General features: G+C 38.1%; 1 protein-coding gene across 3 annotated transcripts in view; it reads left to right on the top strand.

Annotated features, from left to right (window-relative positions):
* sdk1a (sidekick cell adhesion molecule 1a) overlaps positions 1-19,611 on the top strand; it is a 932,616-nt gene that overhangs the window by 735,934 nt on the left and 177,071 nt on the right. For all 3 annotated transcript variants that reach the window (XM_043711904.2, XM_043711902.2, XM_043711903.2), the window contains 4 exons: positions 3,938-4,129; positions 4,516-4,637; positions 13,710-13,819; positions 19,141-19,291. In XM_043711904.2, coding sequence (XP_043567839.2) covers positions 3,938-4,129; positions 4,516-4,637; positions 13,710-13,819; positions 19,141-19,291 — 575 coding nt within the window. The remainder of the gene's footprint in view (positions 1-3,937; positions 4,130-4,515; positions 4,638-13,709; positions 13,820-19,140; positions 19,292-19,611) is intronic.

The raw sequence follows: 19,611 nt of genomic DNA, 5'->3' as shown, positions 1-19,611 counted from the left end.
GAAATTGCGTGGGTATCCGTTTTTGGCGAATACATTGTATCGGTGTTCTTCTTCCTCTTTTTGCAGTTCTGGTGTACTGCAGTGTGTTGTGGCCCTTTTGAATAGTGTCTTGATGCAACTTCTTTTGTGTGTGTTGGGGTGGTTGCTTTCGTAGCTCAGGACTTGATCTGTGTGTGTGGCTTTCCTTTGCATTTACCCCTTCACCTAACACTGCGGGCAATTTAGCATGGCCAATTCACCTAACCTGCACATCTTTGGACTGTGGGAGGAAACCGGAGCACCCGGAGGAAACCCACGCATACACGGGGAGAATGTGCAAACTCCACACAGACAGTTGCCTGAGGCGGGAATTGAACCCGGGTCTCCACCGTGGGGCCCATTAAAAAAAACTTCTAAAAGGAGCACATGCCAACTATGGTTAGCTAAAGAAGTTGGGGAAAGCAATATACTTGAGGCTAAATACATAAAACTGTGCAAAGTTGATTGGCAGATCAGATGATTGATAGCATATAAAGAACAATGGAGAATGACCAACAAATTAATCAGGAGGAAGAAATTCAAGAATGAGAGGAAACTAGCTAGGAATGCAGAAATGCAGAGTTTCTACAGCTATTTAACGAGAAAAAGAGAGAGAGAGAGAGAATGTGCTGTTAATAGTAAATAATAAGAAAATGGTGAAGATAATGAACAAATAATTTGCTTCCGTATTCATAGAGGTTACAAAAGCTGTTTCAATAATAGCTGTAAATTCAGATGTGAAGACCTTAATGAAACTACAATCACGGGGAAAGTGATAGTACCCTGTTCACCAAAGTACCATCTGGGAAGCTGAAGCTGGTGTATTGCCATCCTGTGGTTGCATGGAGCAATGGACATGTTCTGCATTAGTCCCCATATATGTGCGGACTGAAGTTGTAGAGATTATAACAAGAGTGAAGACAGAAGGACCAAAATTGTTTTTTGGTAGAAGTAGCCAAAGCTATGTACTGGACTGGAGGTTGAAAAACAAAGTTAAAAGCTGCAGGCTTTATGTAGTCAGATGTCTGAATTGATTCTGAGTTTTCACTTGAGTAGAAATTAATTGGGAAGAGGAAGTTGATTCCTTTTGTGAAGGTAATGAGATGCAAATACATGTATATAGGTTTCATGCCACCTGATGGCACAGAATTCATCTTCATCTAACAGTGGAGGAATTAATCACAAAAGTGTCTCAACAGTGAGCATCTGGTTTTTGGACTCCCGCCTGATCAATTCATCATGCTTGCCGTTACTCTTGCCACTTCAGGGAATGAGAAATACACCCATTGATTCTCTTTTCACAGATTTTGCCATGTCCAGATGAGTATTTTCAGGACTTTGTCTACAGAAAAGCCGATAGGTACCCACACAGAAATCATTGACACTATGGTGGGCTTGACAGAAAACCTGCTGTCACTATTAAGGACTGTGGAAGATTCCGTCACCAGTTTTGCATGTAACCGTGCCCAGAGTCCATCATTTCTAAATTTGTTTCCACTTATTGCCATGAACACACAAACTGATGCCAGTGGACACCAGTGTTCAAAGGGCTTTGCAACATCTCACAGTACTCCAACAATCTGTTCTTCCAATAGATTATTGGAATTGCTGAAACACCGCCTTTGAAAGTAGCAGTGATGGAACACAAATCTGCTGCCCTCTTCTAGTTTGTTTTTCCATTAGGGCACCACTCCACCAGTGCACTTGCTGTTATCTATCAGCCAATAAGTCTGAGATGATGTTTAAAGCCTAGACCTTGTAGCGCAAAGAACATCCTGTAAGGCCATCTATCAGTTGCCTTTCATCAGTCATGCTCCAGCAAATGGGGTAGAATTATGTTACAGTGCTTGGAGAAAGTACACAGATGTCAGGCATCAGAGCAATTGGTTCACGTTTCTATGGATTATTGGATAGTTTGATTCTTAAAAGTTGGTTTAGAATGTTTGATTTATTATGGCTTTTACTTCAGGACTGTGCAAAGACAACTTTGTGATGGTCAGTAAAGTGTGGAACTATAACTTAATCGTTAATAGGGCTGCATTTATTGGAACCACTATTTAATCAGCTAATCACAAACAACGCACAAAAAGGGGTTTTTTGAGGGTGTTTTCCTCCTGCCATGTCACCCACCTTCTGGTCTACTTGTGGAAAAGTTGCATGTGATGCAGCAAGACCACTACAAATAATGTGATACACTGAGGCTTTTGCAGGTTGGTCCAGACAGAAGAAGAGTTGCTTAAACACTTCAGTGGTCTGCTCACATTTCATGTTGTATTATTCCTCTAATTATCTTCTAACTGCTCGTGAAGTCATCAGGCAAGTGGTCAATGGATAGTTCTCGTTACCAAGTAGCTACTCTTTGGTTTCTCCAGATGACTCATATTCTAATGGTGCAATGAAATTACACAGAACAAATGCTTCGTGACTGCTACCACAGTCCCAGTCCATGAGCTTCATTTTTTTTCAGTAGATTTGTAGATTGCATTGAAGGAGTAGAATCTTTTATATTTGTGGTGCAGCTCTGAATTTACTTGTTGTTCCCAGAAAGTAATGGGCATATAGTCATGGGAAGCCTGCTAATCTGCAAAGCCAAATGTTCATTTCACTTATTTCTCTCTGGCAAGAGACAATACAGTATATTCCTCTATCTTTTCATATAGAACACAAATAAACTCCCTGATATAACAGTAGATTATGAAATATTGGAGATGTTGCTTGCTTTGACTTGGGTGGAGAAATGCAAAGAATATAAAAGCTACCATCAACTTTCATAGTCAATAGCAGAACTGTCTGTACCATCCCTTCTCCAGTATTGTGACTCTGGTTGTAAGCAGTAGTGAGTTTCAGTGAGTTTATCCTTAATGAAACTTTTGCTCACTGATGCTGTAATAGGGAAATGAATCCTGGAGATATGGTCTCCTACTGAGAATCTTTCTTTCTACCACCTTCCCTCCACCTTTTCCTTGAAGCAGCCTATACTCCTTGTTGACTCTTTCATTCTACCCCTTCAGGCTGCAGCAGGTCAAAGATGATAAAACCCATAATTGGATGCAAGGTTTATGTACTGAACAGAACGCTTGAAGTGAGAATCAAGATCTTCACCAAGTGCCACATCACTCCTTGTAGACTTTAATTTTAGCTAGTGGTGCAATCAGCAAACATTCTACAAACTCAGCAAAAGCTGTCAAAATCAATCAGAGCTAACATGAAAATGGTTGACAATCTTTTTAAAAAGCATTGATAGAGGGTCCTTCCTGCTGAGTGAGGTTATGAGACGATACTAGCTGAAGTGTTGAGCTTTGAAATGGCACTACTGGAGTCAATTCAATGGTAAACGCTGACTGATTCCACAATCTGCCAATTCTGCTTACCATCCAGATATAATTTGTAATATTTTATATATTAATGTTATCGTTAATGCTGTTTTAATGATGCTAAACCTGATAGAAAATAGTGTGGTGGAAGAATAGGGGAACTGTTGGAAAATCAGAATCATGAATAAATCACAAAATATTGCAGTTATGTTGAAATCTACAAATTTGAACTGTCATATAAAATTGTATAATCATTCTTTCATATATCTTTTACAGTTTAATTCTATCATGTGTACATCCAAAATTATTCAAGTTTAAAGCTGACTTGATTATAAATTGCATATTAAGAATTTATATTCTGAATTTGGTTTCTGTACATGAACTATATTCAAAGTAGCCTAGGGAATTTGTTCATTTCATTATTTTTGGATCTATTTCTCTGTAGGAAGAACTTAATGTATGACATCTTAAATATATGTCACTGACAAAAATAAAGTAGTGTTCACCAAAGAAGTACGTATCCTAAATTGACACCAGGATACTTGTAAAATTCACATAAAGATCAATCAAAGTTGAACATCTTTCTGTTGTCCTGTGCCGCATAGGTTACCAGATTTCCTGGGAAATATACAACAAAAATGAAAGTCGTATGAGCCGCAAATTGTCAAATACAACACAAGAGTACAAAATAACAGGACTGAGTTCCCTTACCACCTACACTATTGAAGTGGCAGCCATGACATCAGTGGGCATTGGAGTACTAACTTTATCTACCATCTCTTCTGGAGTCCCACCAGGTAAGACATCCTTTTGTTGGAATACAGTTGGGTAATTGGCATAACAAGACAAAAGTGAGTACTGCAGATGCTGGAGATTAGAGTTAAGTGTGTGATGCTGGAAAAGCACAGCAGGTCAGGCAGCATCCACGGAGCAGGAAAATTGACATTTTGGGCAAAAACCCTTCATCGGGAATTGGCATAATAATTTGAACATATTAATTAATTACTCTTCTTAATTCATTTGTAATCTTGTTTATGAATGAATCTTATTGGGCTCTACACTGAAGAAATCACAAAAATTCTTGATCAATTTATTTCACTAATATTCTTATCTTCATGTCATTGCTTGGGGTAAAAGGGAAATCAAGCGCATAAATTATGTATTAAACTTCTCTGTTTTGCAGAACTCCCAGGTGCTCCATCTAATCTTGTGATCTCAAATATCAGTCCTCAATCAGCCATGCTGCAGTTCCGGCCAGGGTATGATGGGAAAACATCCATCTCAAAATGGATTGTGGAAGGGCAGGTCTGTGACATATTTTTAGATGTGGTGCTATCCAAACCACCTGTATGTTTAACCATAGCACAAAAGCCAGTACATTTCTACTGGCCAAATCAATAGACAGTGAGTAGAAACCTAAGTATGAGCTAGTCCTTAATTAAACCTTTTCGCATTTTGCTTGAATCAATTCTTAAGTTTTCCTGCCATGATTTAAGCTATGTCAATGACCTGGTACATCTACCAGCTAGCAAAGAAGAATCATTTTACTTTGAACTGTATCTTTCAATTATAATTTGGAAAAAAAATTCTTATATTTCTATTATAGAATAAATGATCAAGTTTTCATAGAGCATATAGTTGTTTTTCAATGAATCTGTCAATGAAAAATCTCAATCTGCTTAAAATGTGGTAGAAAATGTATAAAGGTGATTTGTATTCCATAGTTTGGGCTTTTACAATTTCCAGCTGATGTTATTACAGGACAAGTCAGATCCCAGACTGAAATCTAGCGTGATAGTTTTTTTTATTGAATGGGGTGATCTTACACTAAAACATAAGCATATGTTGCATATCTGGTTTGATAATAAAACAAGTTCATTATGTGACATAAAATAGTGTAAATCAAGCTATTTACATATAATGTAATTTGAAAATAGAATAGGAAAATGACTCAACCATGGCTAACAAGGGAAATTAGGGATAATATTAGATCCAAGGAAGGGGCATACAAATCAGCCCAAAAAAGCAGCAGACTTGAAGTTTGGGAACAGTTTAGATTTTGACAAAGGAAGAAAAGGGATTGACTAAAAGGGGGGAATATAGGGTATGAGAGTAAGCTTGTGGGGAATATACAAACTGATTGCAAATGTTTCTCAAAATATGTTTTAAAAAATAGTGAAGACAAATGTAGATTCCTTACAGTCAGAAACATGGGAATTTATATTGGGTAACAAAGAGATGGCAAACCAATTAAATGCATATTTTGGTCTGTCTTCACAAAGGAGGATACAAATTTTGCTCTAAAATTGGTGGGAAACAAAGGATCCAGCGAGAGGGAGGAACTGAAGGAAGTCAGTATTACTACGGAAATGGTGATGGGGAAATTGGTGAAATTGAAGGCCAGTAAATCCCCAGGGCCAATAATTTACAACCCAAAGTATTTAAGAAAGTGGCCCTACAAATAGTGGATGCATTGATGGTTATTTTCCAAGATTGTATAGATCCTAGAACAGTTACATTGGATTGCAGAGTTGCTTATAACCTCCACTGTTTAACAATGGAGATGGAGAAAAACACAGGGAATTATAGACTGGTTTAGGTTGACATTGGTAAAGTCCATTAAAAAACTTGCAGTAGTGATACACATGGAATCAGAATCAGACAAGGTCAGCAAAGATTTACAAAAGGGAAATCGTGCTCGACAAGCTTATTAGAATTTTGAGTGGATGAAACTAGTAGAGTTGACAAGGGGGAGTCAGTGGATGTGGTTTGCTTGTTATGGACCAAATCAAACCCCATTAAAATATATCAAGGAAATAGCTTAGACCCTAAATTTTTAAAGGCAAGTTTAAAGTCCTGTGTTCCAGATATAATTTGATACGTTACACTACTTGGCTTTAAGCAAACACACACTTTATTCATTCACTATAGTTAAAATACAAACAAAAACAAGAAGGGTTGGAATAACTTAACTTGAATGGAACACTTAACAGAATCATAGATTATTTAACTAGTATACAGCAACTATTCCATTATAGGAACATTCCATTAAAACATCCTTGGCAAAGGTAAATTCAGTAAAATAGATTGTCTCACACGCAGTGTTCTCCAGTCCAAGAGGAAGGAACATCGAGAGAAAAATTCTGGCAGAGAGAGAAAACTAAAGCGTTTTGCTGCAGCAGGGAGAGATGTATTGCAGCTTCCAAACCCCAACAAATACTGTAAGCTAAACTAAAACCCTACTTCTGTGTGAGCCTGACTCCACCTATTCATGCTGCTTCTATTGTTCCAACTTTAAAAAAAAACCAAGGCCTCACAAGCAGTTTACACCATTGGCTTGGAACAGGCTGCTCCTCACCCCTGTCTCAAATTCTTTTCACAGAAGAAAAAGACAAAATACATCTCTTAAAGCCATGATATTATCACAGTCCCACTTACGAGATTAGTATATAAAATTAAAGTGTAGGGAACAGTGTACTGAATGAATAGAGTGCTGATTGGCAGACAGGAAATAAAAAGGAGGAATAAATGGCCTTTTTCTAAGCAGTGGGCTGTGACTAGTGAGGTGCTGCAAGGATCAGTGCTTGAACACTAGCTGTTCTCAATATATATTTGTAATTTAGATGAGGGAACTAATATGTAATAACTCCAAGTTTGCAAACTTGGTAGCTGGGTGGAAGGGTGAGCTGTGAGGTGATGCTTCAATGTGATTTGGGCAAGTTGAGCGAATGGACAAATGTGTAGCAAATGAAGTATAATGTGGCTAAATGTGAAGTTATCTGCTTTGGTGGCAAAAAAAGGAAGACTGGTTAATATCTGTATGGCAAAAAAATGGGAAAGATGGAGATGCAACAAAACTTGGGTATACTTGTACACCAGTTGTTGAAAGTAAGCAAGAGGTGCAGCAGGCAGTTTAGAAGGCAAGAATTGGCCTTCATAGTGAAAGGATTAGTGTACAGAAGCAGGGATGTCTTGCTGCAATTGTACAGGACTTTGGTGTTGATTTGGTTCCTTTAACTGAGGAATGATGTTCTGGCTATAGAAGTTTGAGAAACAAAGGTTTATCAGTCTGATTCCAGGGAGAGCAGAACTACTGTATGAAAAGAGATCAGTCATCTGGACCTTAGAGGAATGAAGGAGAATCTCATTGAAACTTACAAACCTTCTGTAGGAATAGGTAGGTAACTGCAGAGATCATGTTTCTGATGACTAGAGAGTCCAGAATTAGGGGTTACAGTCTAAGGATACTAGGTAGGCCATTTAGAATTGAGATGAGAAATTTGTTCACTCTATGACATTCTGAGGTAAAGAAAGTGGGTGAGACCAAATCATTGAAGAAGTTTGATGTAATTCTTAGAGCTAAAGGGATCAAAGGCTATGGGGAGCATGATACTGAATTGGATGATCAGCCTGGTTCATATTCAATAGAGGAGTAGACTTGAAAGGCTGAATGGCCTACTCCTGCTCCTAATTTCTATCTTTCCATGAAACACACAATTAAGATACAATCCCATCTTTCTGACAGTATCACTATTCAGTATTTAAATACTGGAGATAATTTGCTTCTCTATTGTATCTACAGGTTTAAGTTAAGTCTGGGAATTGAAAGAAGCAGTTGAGAATTCAATAGCCTCTTCCTTGATTTTATTTTAAATTCACTTGTGGGACACGGGCATTTATTGCCTATCCGTAGTGGCTCTTGAGGAGGTGGTGATGACCTGCAGTCCTTGTGCTGTAGATACATCGACAATGTCAGTAGGTAGGGAGTTCCAAAAAGAAGAGGGGGGGGGGGGGGTTCTGGAGAAGAAGAGAGGTCTCAAGGGTCTTTCTGAAGAAGGGTCACTAGACGTGAAACATTAATTCTGCTTTCCCTCCACAAATGCTGCCAGACCTGTTGAGCTTTTCCAGTAATTTCTGATTTTGTTAGGAAATTCTAGGAATCTGATTCCAAGACAGTGAAGGAACGGAGATATATTTTGAAGTCAGCATGATGAGTGCCTTAGAGGGGAATTTGCAAGTAGTGGTGTTCCCATATATATGTAATCCTTGTCCATCTAGATCGTGGTGATTGTGTGCTTAGAAGATGCTGTTCATGAATCTTCGATGAATTTCTGCAATGCATCTTATAAATGGTATACTCCACTGCTACTGAGTGATTGATAGTGGAAGGAATATTTGTGGACATGGTGCCAATTAACAGGACAGCTTTATGCTAGGTGGCTTCAACTTTCTTGAGTATTGTTGGAGCTGCACTCATCTAGGCAAATATTAGCATTGTGCTTTGTAGGTGGTGAACAGGCTTTGAGGAGTCAGGAGATAAGTTACTTGCCACAATATTCCTAGCTTCTAATCTGCTCATATAACCACTGTATTTATAATGCTAGTTCAGTCCAGTATATTTCTCTGCTTAGTCCTGATTAATAAACACAACTCAGCTTAATACTCAATGAATGGAAGAACACTAGGAAGCTCAGAGGAACAGAAGGTTCTTGTCCACAGATCCCTGAAGGTGGCTGGACTATGTTGGAGCTGTACAAATCTTTGGTTAGCCCACAATTGGAGTAATGCATACAGTTTTGGTCACCACGTTATAGTAAAGATGTGATGGCACTGGAGGGGGTGCAATGACGATTTACCAGGATGTTGCCTGGGATGGAGTATTTTTGCTATGAAGAGGCTGGATAAGCTCAGGTTGTTTTCATTCAAGGAGAACGTTGACTGGGGTGCTGATTAAGGTGTGTAAGATTATGAAGGTCATCAATAAAAAACAGCTGCTTCCCTTAGTCGAAGGATGAAGAACAAGGGTGCACGCTTTTATAAGTAAAAGGCAGGACGTTTGGAAGGGATTTGAGTTAAAGTGTTTCACCCAGGGGTTGGTAAGGGTCCGGAATGTTCTGCCTGGGAGTGGAGTTGAGGCAGGTAACCACAGCCTTTAAAGAATATTTGGATGAGCACTTGAAGTTTCATTGCCTTCAAGGCTACATTCAATATTCAAACTAAATCTTTCCAAGCCCGAAGCAAAATTTTTAAAATTCCTGATCTTTCTGAACAGAAAACAAGCTAATGTTTCTCAATATTTGCTGTCTGAACTCTTAAAATGCTCCCAGTACAAACAAATTCCCATTATTACCCCAGGAGCTCCTACTTTGTCAAAATGGTTTTAAAAATCATACTGCAGAGATACTGACAAGTTAATTATTAAGCCTGCTCATATACATGGTCCAAAACGCACACGCCACTAGTTCAAGAGGCAAGTTCTGAAATACATGTCATTAATATATTTTATATAAATCTCGCTCACCACACATCTCAGGGCACACTACAAATTTACAATCAATCTGAGAAAGTATCAGACAACTCTCTGAAACAAGGTATTCTTTTTTTAACTTAAAAGAATGAAAAATTAAGATAAATGTCAAGCTGTGATTCACATTTATGGTTAAAATGTTTGAACACTATAACAACAGATTCTGAATTAACTTGAAACCAGAACCCATATCCGCTATTGAAATGGATTTCTCAACTGTGCAATGCTTTGAAATGGCTTCTGGGTTTGCAGTTTATTGCAAGCCAGAAACTAATTGGTTTAGTGTCAATTTTTTCAAAACTGCATTTGCTCAAGACGTGATTTCATTAAACAAATAGAGAAAAGGGTAATTATACATTCTGATGGTTGCTAATAAGCAATTTATGCTGCAATCATATTATTTGGTAAGAACTGCAGCAACAATAACAACTTAACATGTACGTAGTACTGTTCACAAAATACTGTTTGTAAGAGTGCAAGTACTCGCATTTTCTAACACGATATCATACCCATATAATGAAGAAAAACACTTCACAACCAACAAATTACTTTTGAAATGTTGCCAGTGTTGTTACATAGGTAAATATGGTATTTAATTACATACCATAACACATACTCCAGGAAGTGATCAAGCTGAATGACAGAACTAAATTGCAGTTTTTTCTTTGAGTTTTGCTGGCAGAAGTGTATAAATAGAAAAGGAACAGAACTCAAAGGAGCTTAGGAGGGACTAAAAGCAAGAGACGGATTTTTGAAAATGGGTCCAGAGAGATAGTTAGGTGAAATGGTTCCAGGACAGAGTATCAAAGATTACACAATACTTATTAGAGATCAACTTCTAATGAAAGAATTGAGGGAACAGGGGCACATTAGTAATCCAACCCAGAAAGTTGATTATGGACTGGAATTTATGTTCAGAGTATATTATCTAACAAGAAGTATCTAAGAATGAAAAGAAGAATTTTGAATAAAATTGCAGAAAATGCTGGAATCGCATACAAGACCAGGCAGCATCGATTGCAAGAATGTGGGTGAGCAGTTCATCTCTATTGTTGAATCTCCAGCATTTACTTTTACAAAGGACACCCATAACAGCATCCCCACTGTGTGTCTGAAGGTTGTGAATAGATGTTACCGTGTTCTCACAGAACCAAGCCAACTGTTGTGAGATCAATAGACCACACAGATTTGTCAATCACACTGCCAAAACAGCAAGTGTTGGGTTGCAAGTTGGGTCCTGTGCCAGCCTTTAAAAAGGCAAACATCCAATTGCAAGCAAGGTCGTTTCTTAGAACATCTGCCATTGCAGTGCTTTTGGAAGTACCCTGGAATGTTTTTGGAAGTATTTGGTTGAATTCCTAAATTTGCCAATGATTGTCACTGCATCTTTACAGTGGGGTGGGTGACCTTTACCTCTCAGACTACAAGAGGCATCAGGGCCACAGTTGTAGTGTCTGTGCCTGCAGTACAAAAGGCAAATTGGAGACAATGCAGACAGGAAGCTCTTTTGATGCTTTCAGTCAAGTTGGATGCCAGTTAATTCACCCAGAATCTTCTTGCGTATGTCCATCACAACTCTCTTTCTGTTGCCCCATTGAGATCCTCCTCAGTAGAACTCTTCTACGATCTCACGTTCCAGTGAACTGGCAAATGAACTTTTCTTTGTCCCTAATTTGCCTGCATCACATGCATACCTGGATGACTCACCATGTTCTGAACCCATTTCAATATTCCAGACAAACATGTAAAGTGGCAATATCTGACATGGTGCCCCCTCCAAGTGTGGTGTTAGTGCTGTGTATTTATTCCACCCTCTCTTCCCTTGGGTTGCTGTGGCTCAGAAGGCAGCAGTTTGCAAATTTCTGAAATCATAAAATAAGAATGGAAAGATTGGTAATGGAAGGAAGTGATAGATTTCCATGATTGCACATTGGTGGCTTGCTTGTCACACCAGATAGTACGATCAGGATGAGATGAAATTGAGAAAAGGAATAAAACACATCAGACCCTTCTTATTGTGTCTCATGATCTTTGGATATGAGACTGGCAACATTGTTAGATGTGTAGGGGTGAATTTCTTGACACAATAAAACCCCCAATATCCACTATCTATACATTCAGAATTCTTATGCAACCAGCAATCAGAAAGCCACCTCCCTACTGCATGAAGTAGTCCTCTCACAATACTGATTGCGGGGTCCAGCATCAGGAAGAGTGTGCCACTGAATCCCAAACTCTTGCCCTTGCTGCTGACCCCTGGACCATCCCCATGCAACTCCGCCCTGCATCACTCTCCACCTGTGGCCTGCTTCCCACAACAACCTTGGGCCTCGGATGAGTGGATAACCAACTGCAGCCACTGCCTCTCTGGTGGCACTTCCAAGCAATGAACAACAAAGTCTACTGCTGTCCAGTTGAATGCCTAATTGGCATTTAATGCAATGGATATTTCATGAAAAGACTCAGTGCAAGAAAATTGAATTCTGCAATAAATTCAAATCCATAAGGTGAAGATGCATTCACTGAACTGACCGCCCATGTGAGGTTATTAGACTTGCTGTGGAGCTGCCTAGACCCGAAGTCCAGGCTCCCAAAGTTAACCTCCCTTGCTCCCACTTCTCATTATGAAGCCTCCCTTATGAAGGCTCTCTCCACCTTTTCAACTCTGCCTCCATGCAACGGTGCATCCATCATGCTGGAATCCTGTTTCTGACTTAATGTCCTATTTTCCATTATTTAAAGTTTAGCAGTATTATTTAGTGCTGATTTCCTTTGCAAGAAGGAAACACGTTTCTGGCTGGATCAGGTGTTCTCAAAACCAATTCTATTTGGCTCTTTTCTGAGTCTAGAGACAGCCAGTGACACCAAACAATCACCAGTGTAGAAGTACTTTCTGTTCATTCAGGGGATGTGAGCGCTGCTGATTGGATTAACATTTATTGCTCAATCCTAGTACTGCTCACTCCAATGTTACTGTCTAGCCAATGAAGCCGGGGCATTCAAATGGGCGTACTAGACACTTCCAGTGGAATTTGTGCAAGCAGTTCGTAAAGCACAACGCTTACATCTAAAAGTAGGGAAGACATTTTTTAGCTATCCAAGTGAATTAAAATTTTCAAAAGCCAATGCATCCTTGGTGTTTTCTTTTCTCGCCTGTTTTACTTCTGTTGTCTCTTTATCTTCTATGTGAGATCTCTTTCTGGGTCTGCCACATGGTGAGACTAGAGCAAGCGGAATGGGGTCACTTTTTGCTCCCTAACTCTGACAGAAAAAGGGAAGATTTGAAATACTGAGAGCTGCTTTTGTAAAACATTGGAGGAAATTCTTTGCTTCATTGGCACTTCTGTCTAACCTGTTGTGTTTGGAGAAACCAATGTGTACAAATATAGTGCTAGATTCCATTTGATGAAAAACAGGAAATTCTTAGTGCTGATCTTTGAAGATTAGGGAAAGATCACAAACGTGCCGACAATGCAGCTTTGCAGCTACTTGATAGACATTAACTGATAATACTGCTATCACCAGCAGCGAGTTCTGACCTTGGTGTCAAGAAGCTCTCTTCACTTGAGAAGAAAATACCTGACTCATCCAAAATTAATGTACCTTTTCTCAGCTAAATTGAAAAAGCTACTTGGCAGCAAGCATGGAGAAGACCAATGTTTAATTCTTTAGATATTAGCACTATATAGGAGGAAATTAAATTATTATTACTCAAATTGCAAATTAACCTGAAAAAAATATATTTATTTGAATTTTTAGTTCTCCCTACAAAATAAAACTGGCACCGCAACATAACTCCAATGTCTGGATTTTGACTTCTCTACAGTTGAGTGTAATTGTTAAATAAGCTGCAAATTGTTTAAAATTTCTAAAGTTAAGTATGACATACCAAAAACTGTAGAACCAGAATTTTTTTTGAGTTTTAACTTTCAATTAAAAAAATTTGTTTTACCTGTTGCCTGTGTACTGTGAATGTTAAAATATGAGGTTCTAACAATATTCTAAGTCAAACAACATTTCACTCTTTATAACTAATTTCCTGTATCAGTATTATATCATTTTATCCTCAGATTGGAATGATTGGAGATGATGAAGAGTGGGTTGTACTGTACGAAGTAGAGAATGAACCAGATGCCCAGATGTTAGAAATCCCAAATTTGATGCCATATACATACTACAGGTAAGTCAAAGGACATTGGTGTGAAAGTTCATTTACTTATATTTTTAACTATAATGTAAATTGCAGCCATGATATTTTAATGTACCTTTATATAAAGCTCCTGTTGAAATTTAAATTAAGGAGGCATGACTCACCAGTTTTAGCACTCCACTAATTCACATGTGGCACTTTGTTTCCAACCCATTCCTGGCTTGATGTCATGAAAAAGTTGATGAACAATAATGTATGTATGTGGAGTAAATGTGCAATTTCAAAACAGCTGCAAACAGCTGTGGTACTGATGGTGCTCATGTATTCTGACATGGTTGACTGTTTGACTCAGGCCCTAGGGTGGAAGATAAGAGCAGCGAAAATATTCACACAAGTACAATGAAGGATGCTAATCAAAGTTTGGGATACATGTTTGGTCGGACAAAACATAGAAACATAGCAAATTGGAGCAAGAGTAGGCCATTTGACCCTATGAGCCTCTCTGCCATTTATTATGATCATGGCTAATCATACAACTGAATAGTCTGTTCCCACTTTTTCTCCATATCCTTTCATCCCTTTAGCACCAACTCATTCTTAAAATCATAAAATGTTTTGGCCTTGACTGCTCTGTATTATAGTGAATTCCACAGCCTTGCTACTCTCTGGGCGAAGAGATTAATCCTCAACTCAGTCCTAAATGATTTACCCCATATCCTTAGATAGTGACCCTGGTTCTGGACTCCCTTGTCATCAGGAACATCCTTTTCACATTTACCTGGTCTCATCCTGTTCAAATTTTATAGGTCTATGAGATTCCCCCATCATTCTTCAGAACTTTAGTGAATGTAATCCTAACTGATTAAACTTGTCCTCATGCGTAAGTCCTGTTATTCCCAGGAATCAGCCGGCAAACTTCGCTGTGCTCTCTCCATAGCCAACACATCCTTCCTCAGATAACGAGACTAAACTGCAATAATACACCATGTGTGGTCTCATCAAGGTTCTGTACAATTGTAACAAGACATCCCTGCTCCTGTACTCAAATCCCGTATGAAGGTGAACATTCCACTTGCCTTCTTGACCACCTGCTGAACCTGCATCCTTACCTTTAGTGATTCACGTACGAGGAATACCCAGGTTTCATTGCATATCCCTTCTCTCAATTGCATATCCCGTCTCTCAATTGCATATCCCTTCTCTCAATTTATAGTTGTTCAGATAATAATCAGTCTTCCTGTTTTTGCTCCCAAAGTGGATAACCTCACATTTATCCACTTTATACTATTTTTTCCACCCTTCACATTTTACTTTTGCACCAGACAGATATGAACAATTGTTGTAATTCGCTCATGTGCTCTTTGAATGTTGGCTATTGTCTTTCCACTGTTATCTCTTTGCAGTAACTTCCCCAGTTGATCATAGCCAACTCATGCCTCATACAATCGTAATTTTCTGTAATGTCCTAGTCTCAGAATCAATTACCTCACTCTCCAGCTTGATGAGAAATTCTGTTATAATAAGGTTGCTCATCACCAAGGGGCCTCACACAACTAGAATGCCAATTATTCTTTTCTTGTTACCCAATACCCAATCTTGGATGGCCTGTTCTATTTGGTACTTCAACATTTGGTCCAGAAAGCCATCCAGTATACAGTTCCGGAATTTTTCCTCTACAGTTTGATTACAGATTTGATTTGCTAAATCTATGTGCAGATTAAAGTCACCCATAATTACAGATATTCCTTATTGCATGCATCCTTATCTCCTGTTTAATGCCATTGCCACCCCCCTCAACCACGCACAGTTTTGGGAGTCTACATACAACTCCTTGCACAATTTCTGCAATCATATGTGCATCTAATCTTATCGGCATATGATTCAGGAAGTAATCCTAAAATCATTGCTTTTGAGGACCTAATTTTTAACTTAGTTCCTAACTCCTTTACATTCTATTTTAGGACTTAATCCCTCTGTTTTTACTAATGTACATGCACATTGTTTATACTAATGTGTACCACAACTAAAGGCTGTTCACCTCCCCCTCTAGAATATCGTGTAGCCACTCTGAACCATTCTTGATCCTTGCACCAGGGAGGCAACATATCACTTGCAGGTTAAATGCCCGTCTATTTCTTTACAATTAAATCCCTAATACTATTGCATTCCCACACTTTTTACTCATCCTCTGTGGAGCAGAGCCAAGCTTGATCCAGTGAATTTCACTGTTTTCCCAAACAGGCCATTCCCCTTAACAGTATCCAGTCTGCTTTGCAGGGAATAAGCACAGGAGACTACAGCACTGTCTGGCTCGTCCTCTCGCTCTGCCTGGTGGTCTCCCATTCACTTCCTGTCTGTGGAGTCTTAGCCTGCACAATGGCCACCTCTCTATATGTGCTATCCACAATACTCTCCACCTGGAAGATATTCCACAGTGTTCCCAGCCATGACTCCAGCTACTAAACCCACGCTTCCAGAAGCTGTAGCTGGGACGCTTCCTGCACCCTGGCCTGGACACTGGAAATGTTTCCAGCTTCCCACATAGAGCAGGAAGAGCACATCATGGCTTTGAGCACTCCTACCCTGACTTAAATTTAAATTAAACCTTTTGCAAGATGCTTAATATCAAATAATATCAATTACTCCAGGCTCCTTACTCAGTGGCCCTTGTAACTATGGACTATAGTCCTTACAAATTATAAACTGCAGTGAAAGAAAAGCTAAAAAAAAAAACCTCTTACCCACCAAACCAAATTCCCAGAAATACACGTTCACTCTGGCTATGTCTGAGTCAAGTTGTGCTCTCGCAACCCTCATGTAAAGCTCACTGACAAAGGGGCATTTTGTGCTTGAAATTTGTTTACACTGGAGTACGAAATTCACCACAACAGCAAAAAGAATTAAACTATATTTGCACAGGAATCACATAGAAACATTCTGGAAAAGTCTTTTTGCATAAACTCTTTATTGCCTCAGTAATGAAGATCAAGCTATATCTATAACTTGATTGAAGTATTTTCTATATCAACATCATTATCACTTGAGATTACTAAAAGTTGTTTTAAAACTAAGCATTTCTGTAACCAGCTCCGACCTAACATCTGTCAGGGAAGCTATTGTAAGCACATGATGTAATACATCCATACCATCTTGGGTATGTGAAGGATACTGAAGGGCATTTGCTGTCAACAATGTAAAATATTTTTTTTTAAATTTATAATTTGTGGTTTGATCATCAAGGCTAAACTGACATTTCCATTTATGACACTTGTCCTGTCATCGTGACTAATGTGGTATAAATTCTTATGTGGGTGGTTTTAGCACATTAATAGTTTTTGCACCACATGGAATCAATATGTCCGTGTCGTAGACATTAACAGGAATCTCACTGACTTGTACTTGCCAACATAATGCAGTCACTTGTCGCAAATAGTGTTTTTTTGAAATTGCTTGCTGCTAAAAATGTCACTCTTTAAAATAGTATTGCATCTTTGAAAACCAAATAAACTTTAATTGTGATGTAAACATCTCATAACAAGTTCATTATTCCTATCAAGGTTGTCTCATAATGCTGGAAGACATATGGCTATATTTTGTTACATGCATATTTTTCAACTGTTTTGAAATATAATATTGCACTGTATCATTTTAAAGCAATAAGACCAATTGTTGCACCACTAGGTATGAATTGGTTTTATATTTAACTTAGGAAAATGACTTCTCTCTTCAGGGGCAATTGATCTGTCATATTTTTCAGGCAATTTAGCTATCATATTTGTTCAATTACCACAATAGCCAACTAAGATCAAATAAATAATAACGTGTGGGGCATTTTAAAAATGTTGCCTTGCTACAATTAATATGTTTAATTCAACTGTTTGCCATGATTGATCAGTAATGTTTAAAAGTAAGCTAGATGGACAGGTGAAATATCTGATTGCCACAGCTTTTCTTCATGAGAAATGTTCACAGAAGATTTGTGCACTCAATATAAGAAAATTTTCAGCTACAATTGTATTAAGTATTTAAATAAAGACTTCAATTTAATGACAATCACAGCATTTTATAAAAGTGGTGCTTTTCTCAAACTTGTCATTACTCTCACCCTTGGATGTGCATTAATCTGCATATTTAAAAGATTCTTAAGTTGGTATTTCTTTAGTTTAGCATGGTGCTCTTACAATTATTTTACAGCCAATCAATGTGATTATTCCATGCTCTTTTTAAAAAAAAATTAAGCAAAGTGATTGATTTATTTCCTAATGTCTCCTTGTCCTCATTTTAGAAATGTTTTTTAAACAACCGAAGTCAAAGGAAAGATTCAAAAGCATCATACCTATTTATTTTATTTTCTGTGCTGGTGAATTTCATAGTTTGAGGCGAAAATTCATGGTGCACGCAAAAAATTAAGAAAAATTTAGCTAAAGCTTTGCAAAAGCAGGAAGACTATCTGATTTTTTTTACGCCATTTAAAAATGTTATTTTGTTATCCCCTTTTTGGAGATTTGATTGGCATGTAATATTTTTTGCTGATCACAATCGATAGATTATTTACTGCCACTTTCTAAATAAAAATTGTGAAATAGGTGTGTTTACTCCTGATAGCTTGCTCAGTAGAGGAGCAAGCCTGTGTGGTACTGAACAATTCAGAGCATCAGCTTGTGCCTGGTGTATGCTAACATCTAATAGGAAATTGACTGTTACTAGTCTCAAATTTCCCTGGTATAAGGAGGGAAGGTGGGGGAGAAAAAAACAAGGTTTCCACTGCTGAGTGCTGTTCAAGAACCCTTAACTGCAAGATACGTGCATCTAGACACAAGATAAGGTTAGGATCAGAAAACCTATTTTCCAGGTCAAAATGCTGCTGCCGTTTTACTTTATTTCACTGATGAAGATGGACAAGCTTACAGCAAGGCAGCTGCTTTCTGTGAAATTTAATTTGTACCAAGAACTATTGTTGATGGAAGGAACAGGAAGAAATTTGAAAGAACTGCATCTTATCCTTCAGTATTATGTATTTATTTTTGCTGTTATTTTAGAATTTGGCATTTACTGCACTTCTCTGTAACATTCCAGCTACAGTTTTATGTGTATATATGTGGGATATGTGTGTGATTTATTTACCTCTAGATCATTGGATCACAATAAAAATATTTACACAAACTAGTCATGTTACCAGGCTGCCTTGGACAAGAGACTTAGTTCTTTGAATTTTGAAAGGGCAGTCAAATTTAATAATTGACTTCCTTGCCAACGGAAAAATTGCATTTCTACTCCTTTAAGTATTTTATGTTTCTCTGAATAATAAATTTAATTCTTTTGTTAAATGTGCTTCATTATTTTGTCATTAGGTTTCGAATAAAACAGCTGAACATAGTTGGCTCTAGCCCCGTAAGTTTGCCTTCCCGTGTAATTCAAACTCTGCAGGCTCCACCAGATGTAGCACCTGGTAGTGTCACGGTGCGAACAGCAAGTGAGACCAGCTTATGGGTTCGCTGGGTGGTAAGTGAAGATTCTATGTAATCACAATTAATAAAATGCAGAATTACAAAATGGAGCAAGAAAAATATTATCCATAACAATCATCATAAAATAATTAACAATCTGAACAAGTTATGACAGAGGGTTTTTATTAATGGTGCTATGCTGTAGCACAATAAAGTGGGATTTCCTAGTGAATAATGTTGGAACCACAACAGTGTTGAATTCATAGCAGTTTCTTGAACTCTAGATCTGACTGCAAGTTGATGCAAATTGCAAATGACAACAAACTAGGAGTTTAATCAGAGGAAGCAGCTCAGAAGTTACAAAATTGGTTAATC

The sequence above is a fragment of the Chiloscyllium plagiosum genome, unplaced genomic scaffold (genome assembly GCF_037043375.1).
Source record: "Chiloscyllium plagiosum isolate Xiang-an unplaced genomic scaffold, Cpla_swu_hap1 HiC_scaffold_20, whole genome shotgun sequence".
In the NCBI taxonomy this organism is placed as follows: domain Eukaryota; kingdom Metazoa; phylum Chordata; class Chondrichthyes; order Orectolobiformes; family Hemiscylliidae; genus Chiloscyllium; species Chiloscyllium plagiosum.
The sequence above is the reverse complement of the archived record's forward strand: the minus strand, read 5'-3'. Positions and strand labels throughout refer to the sequence as shown.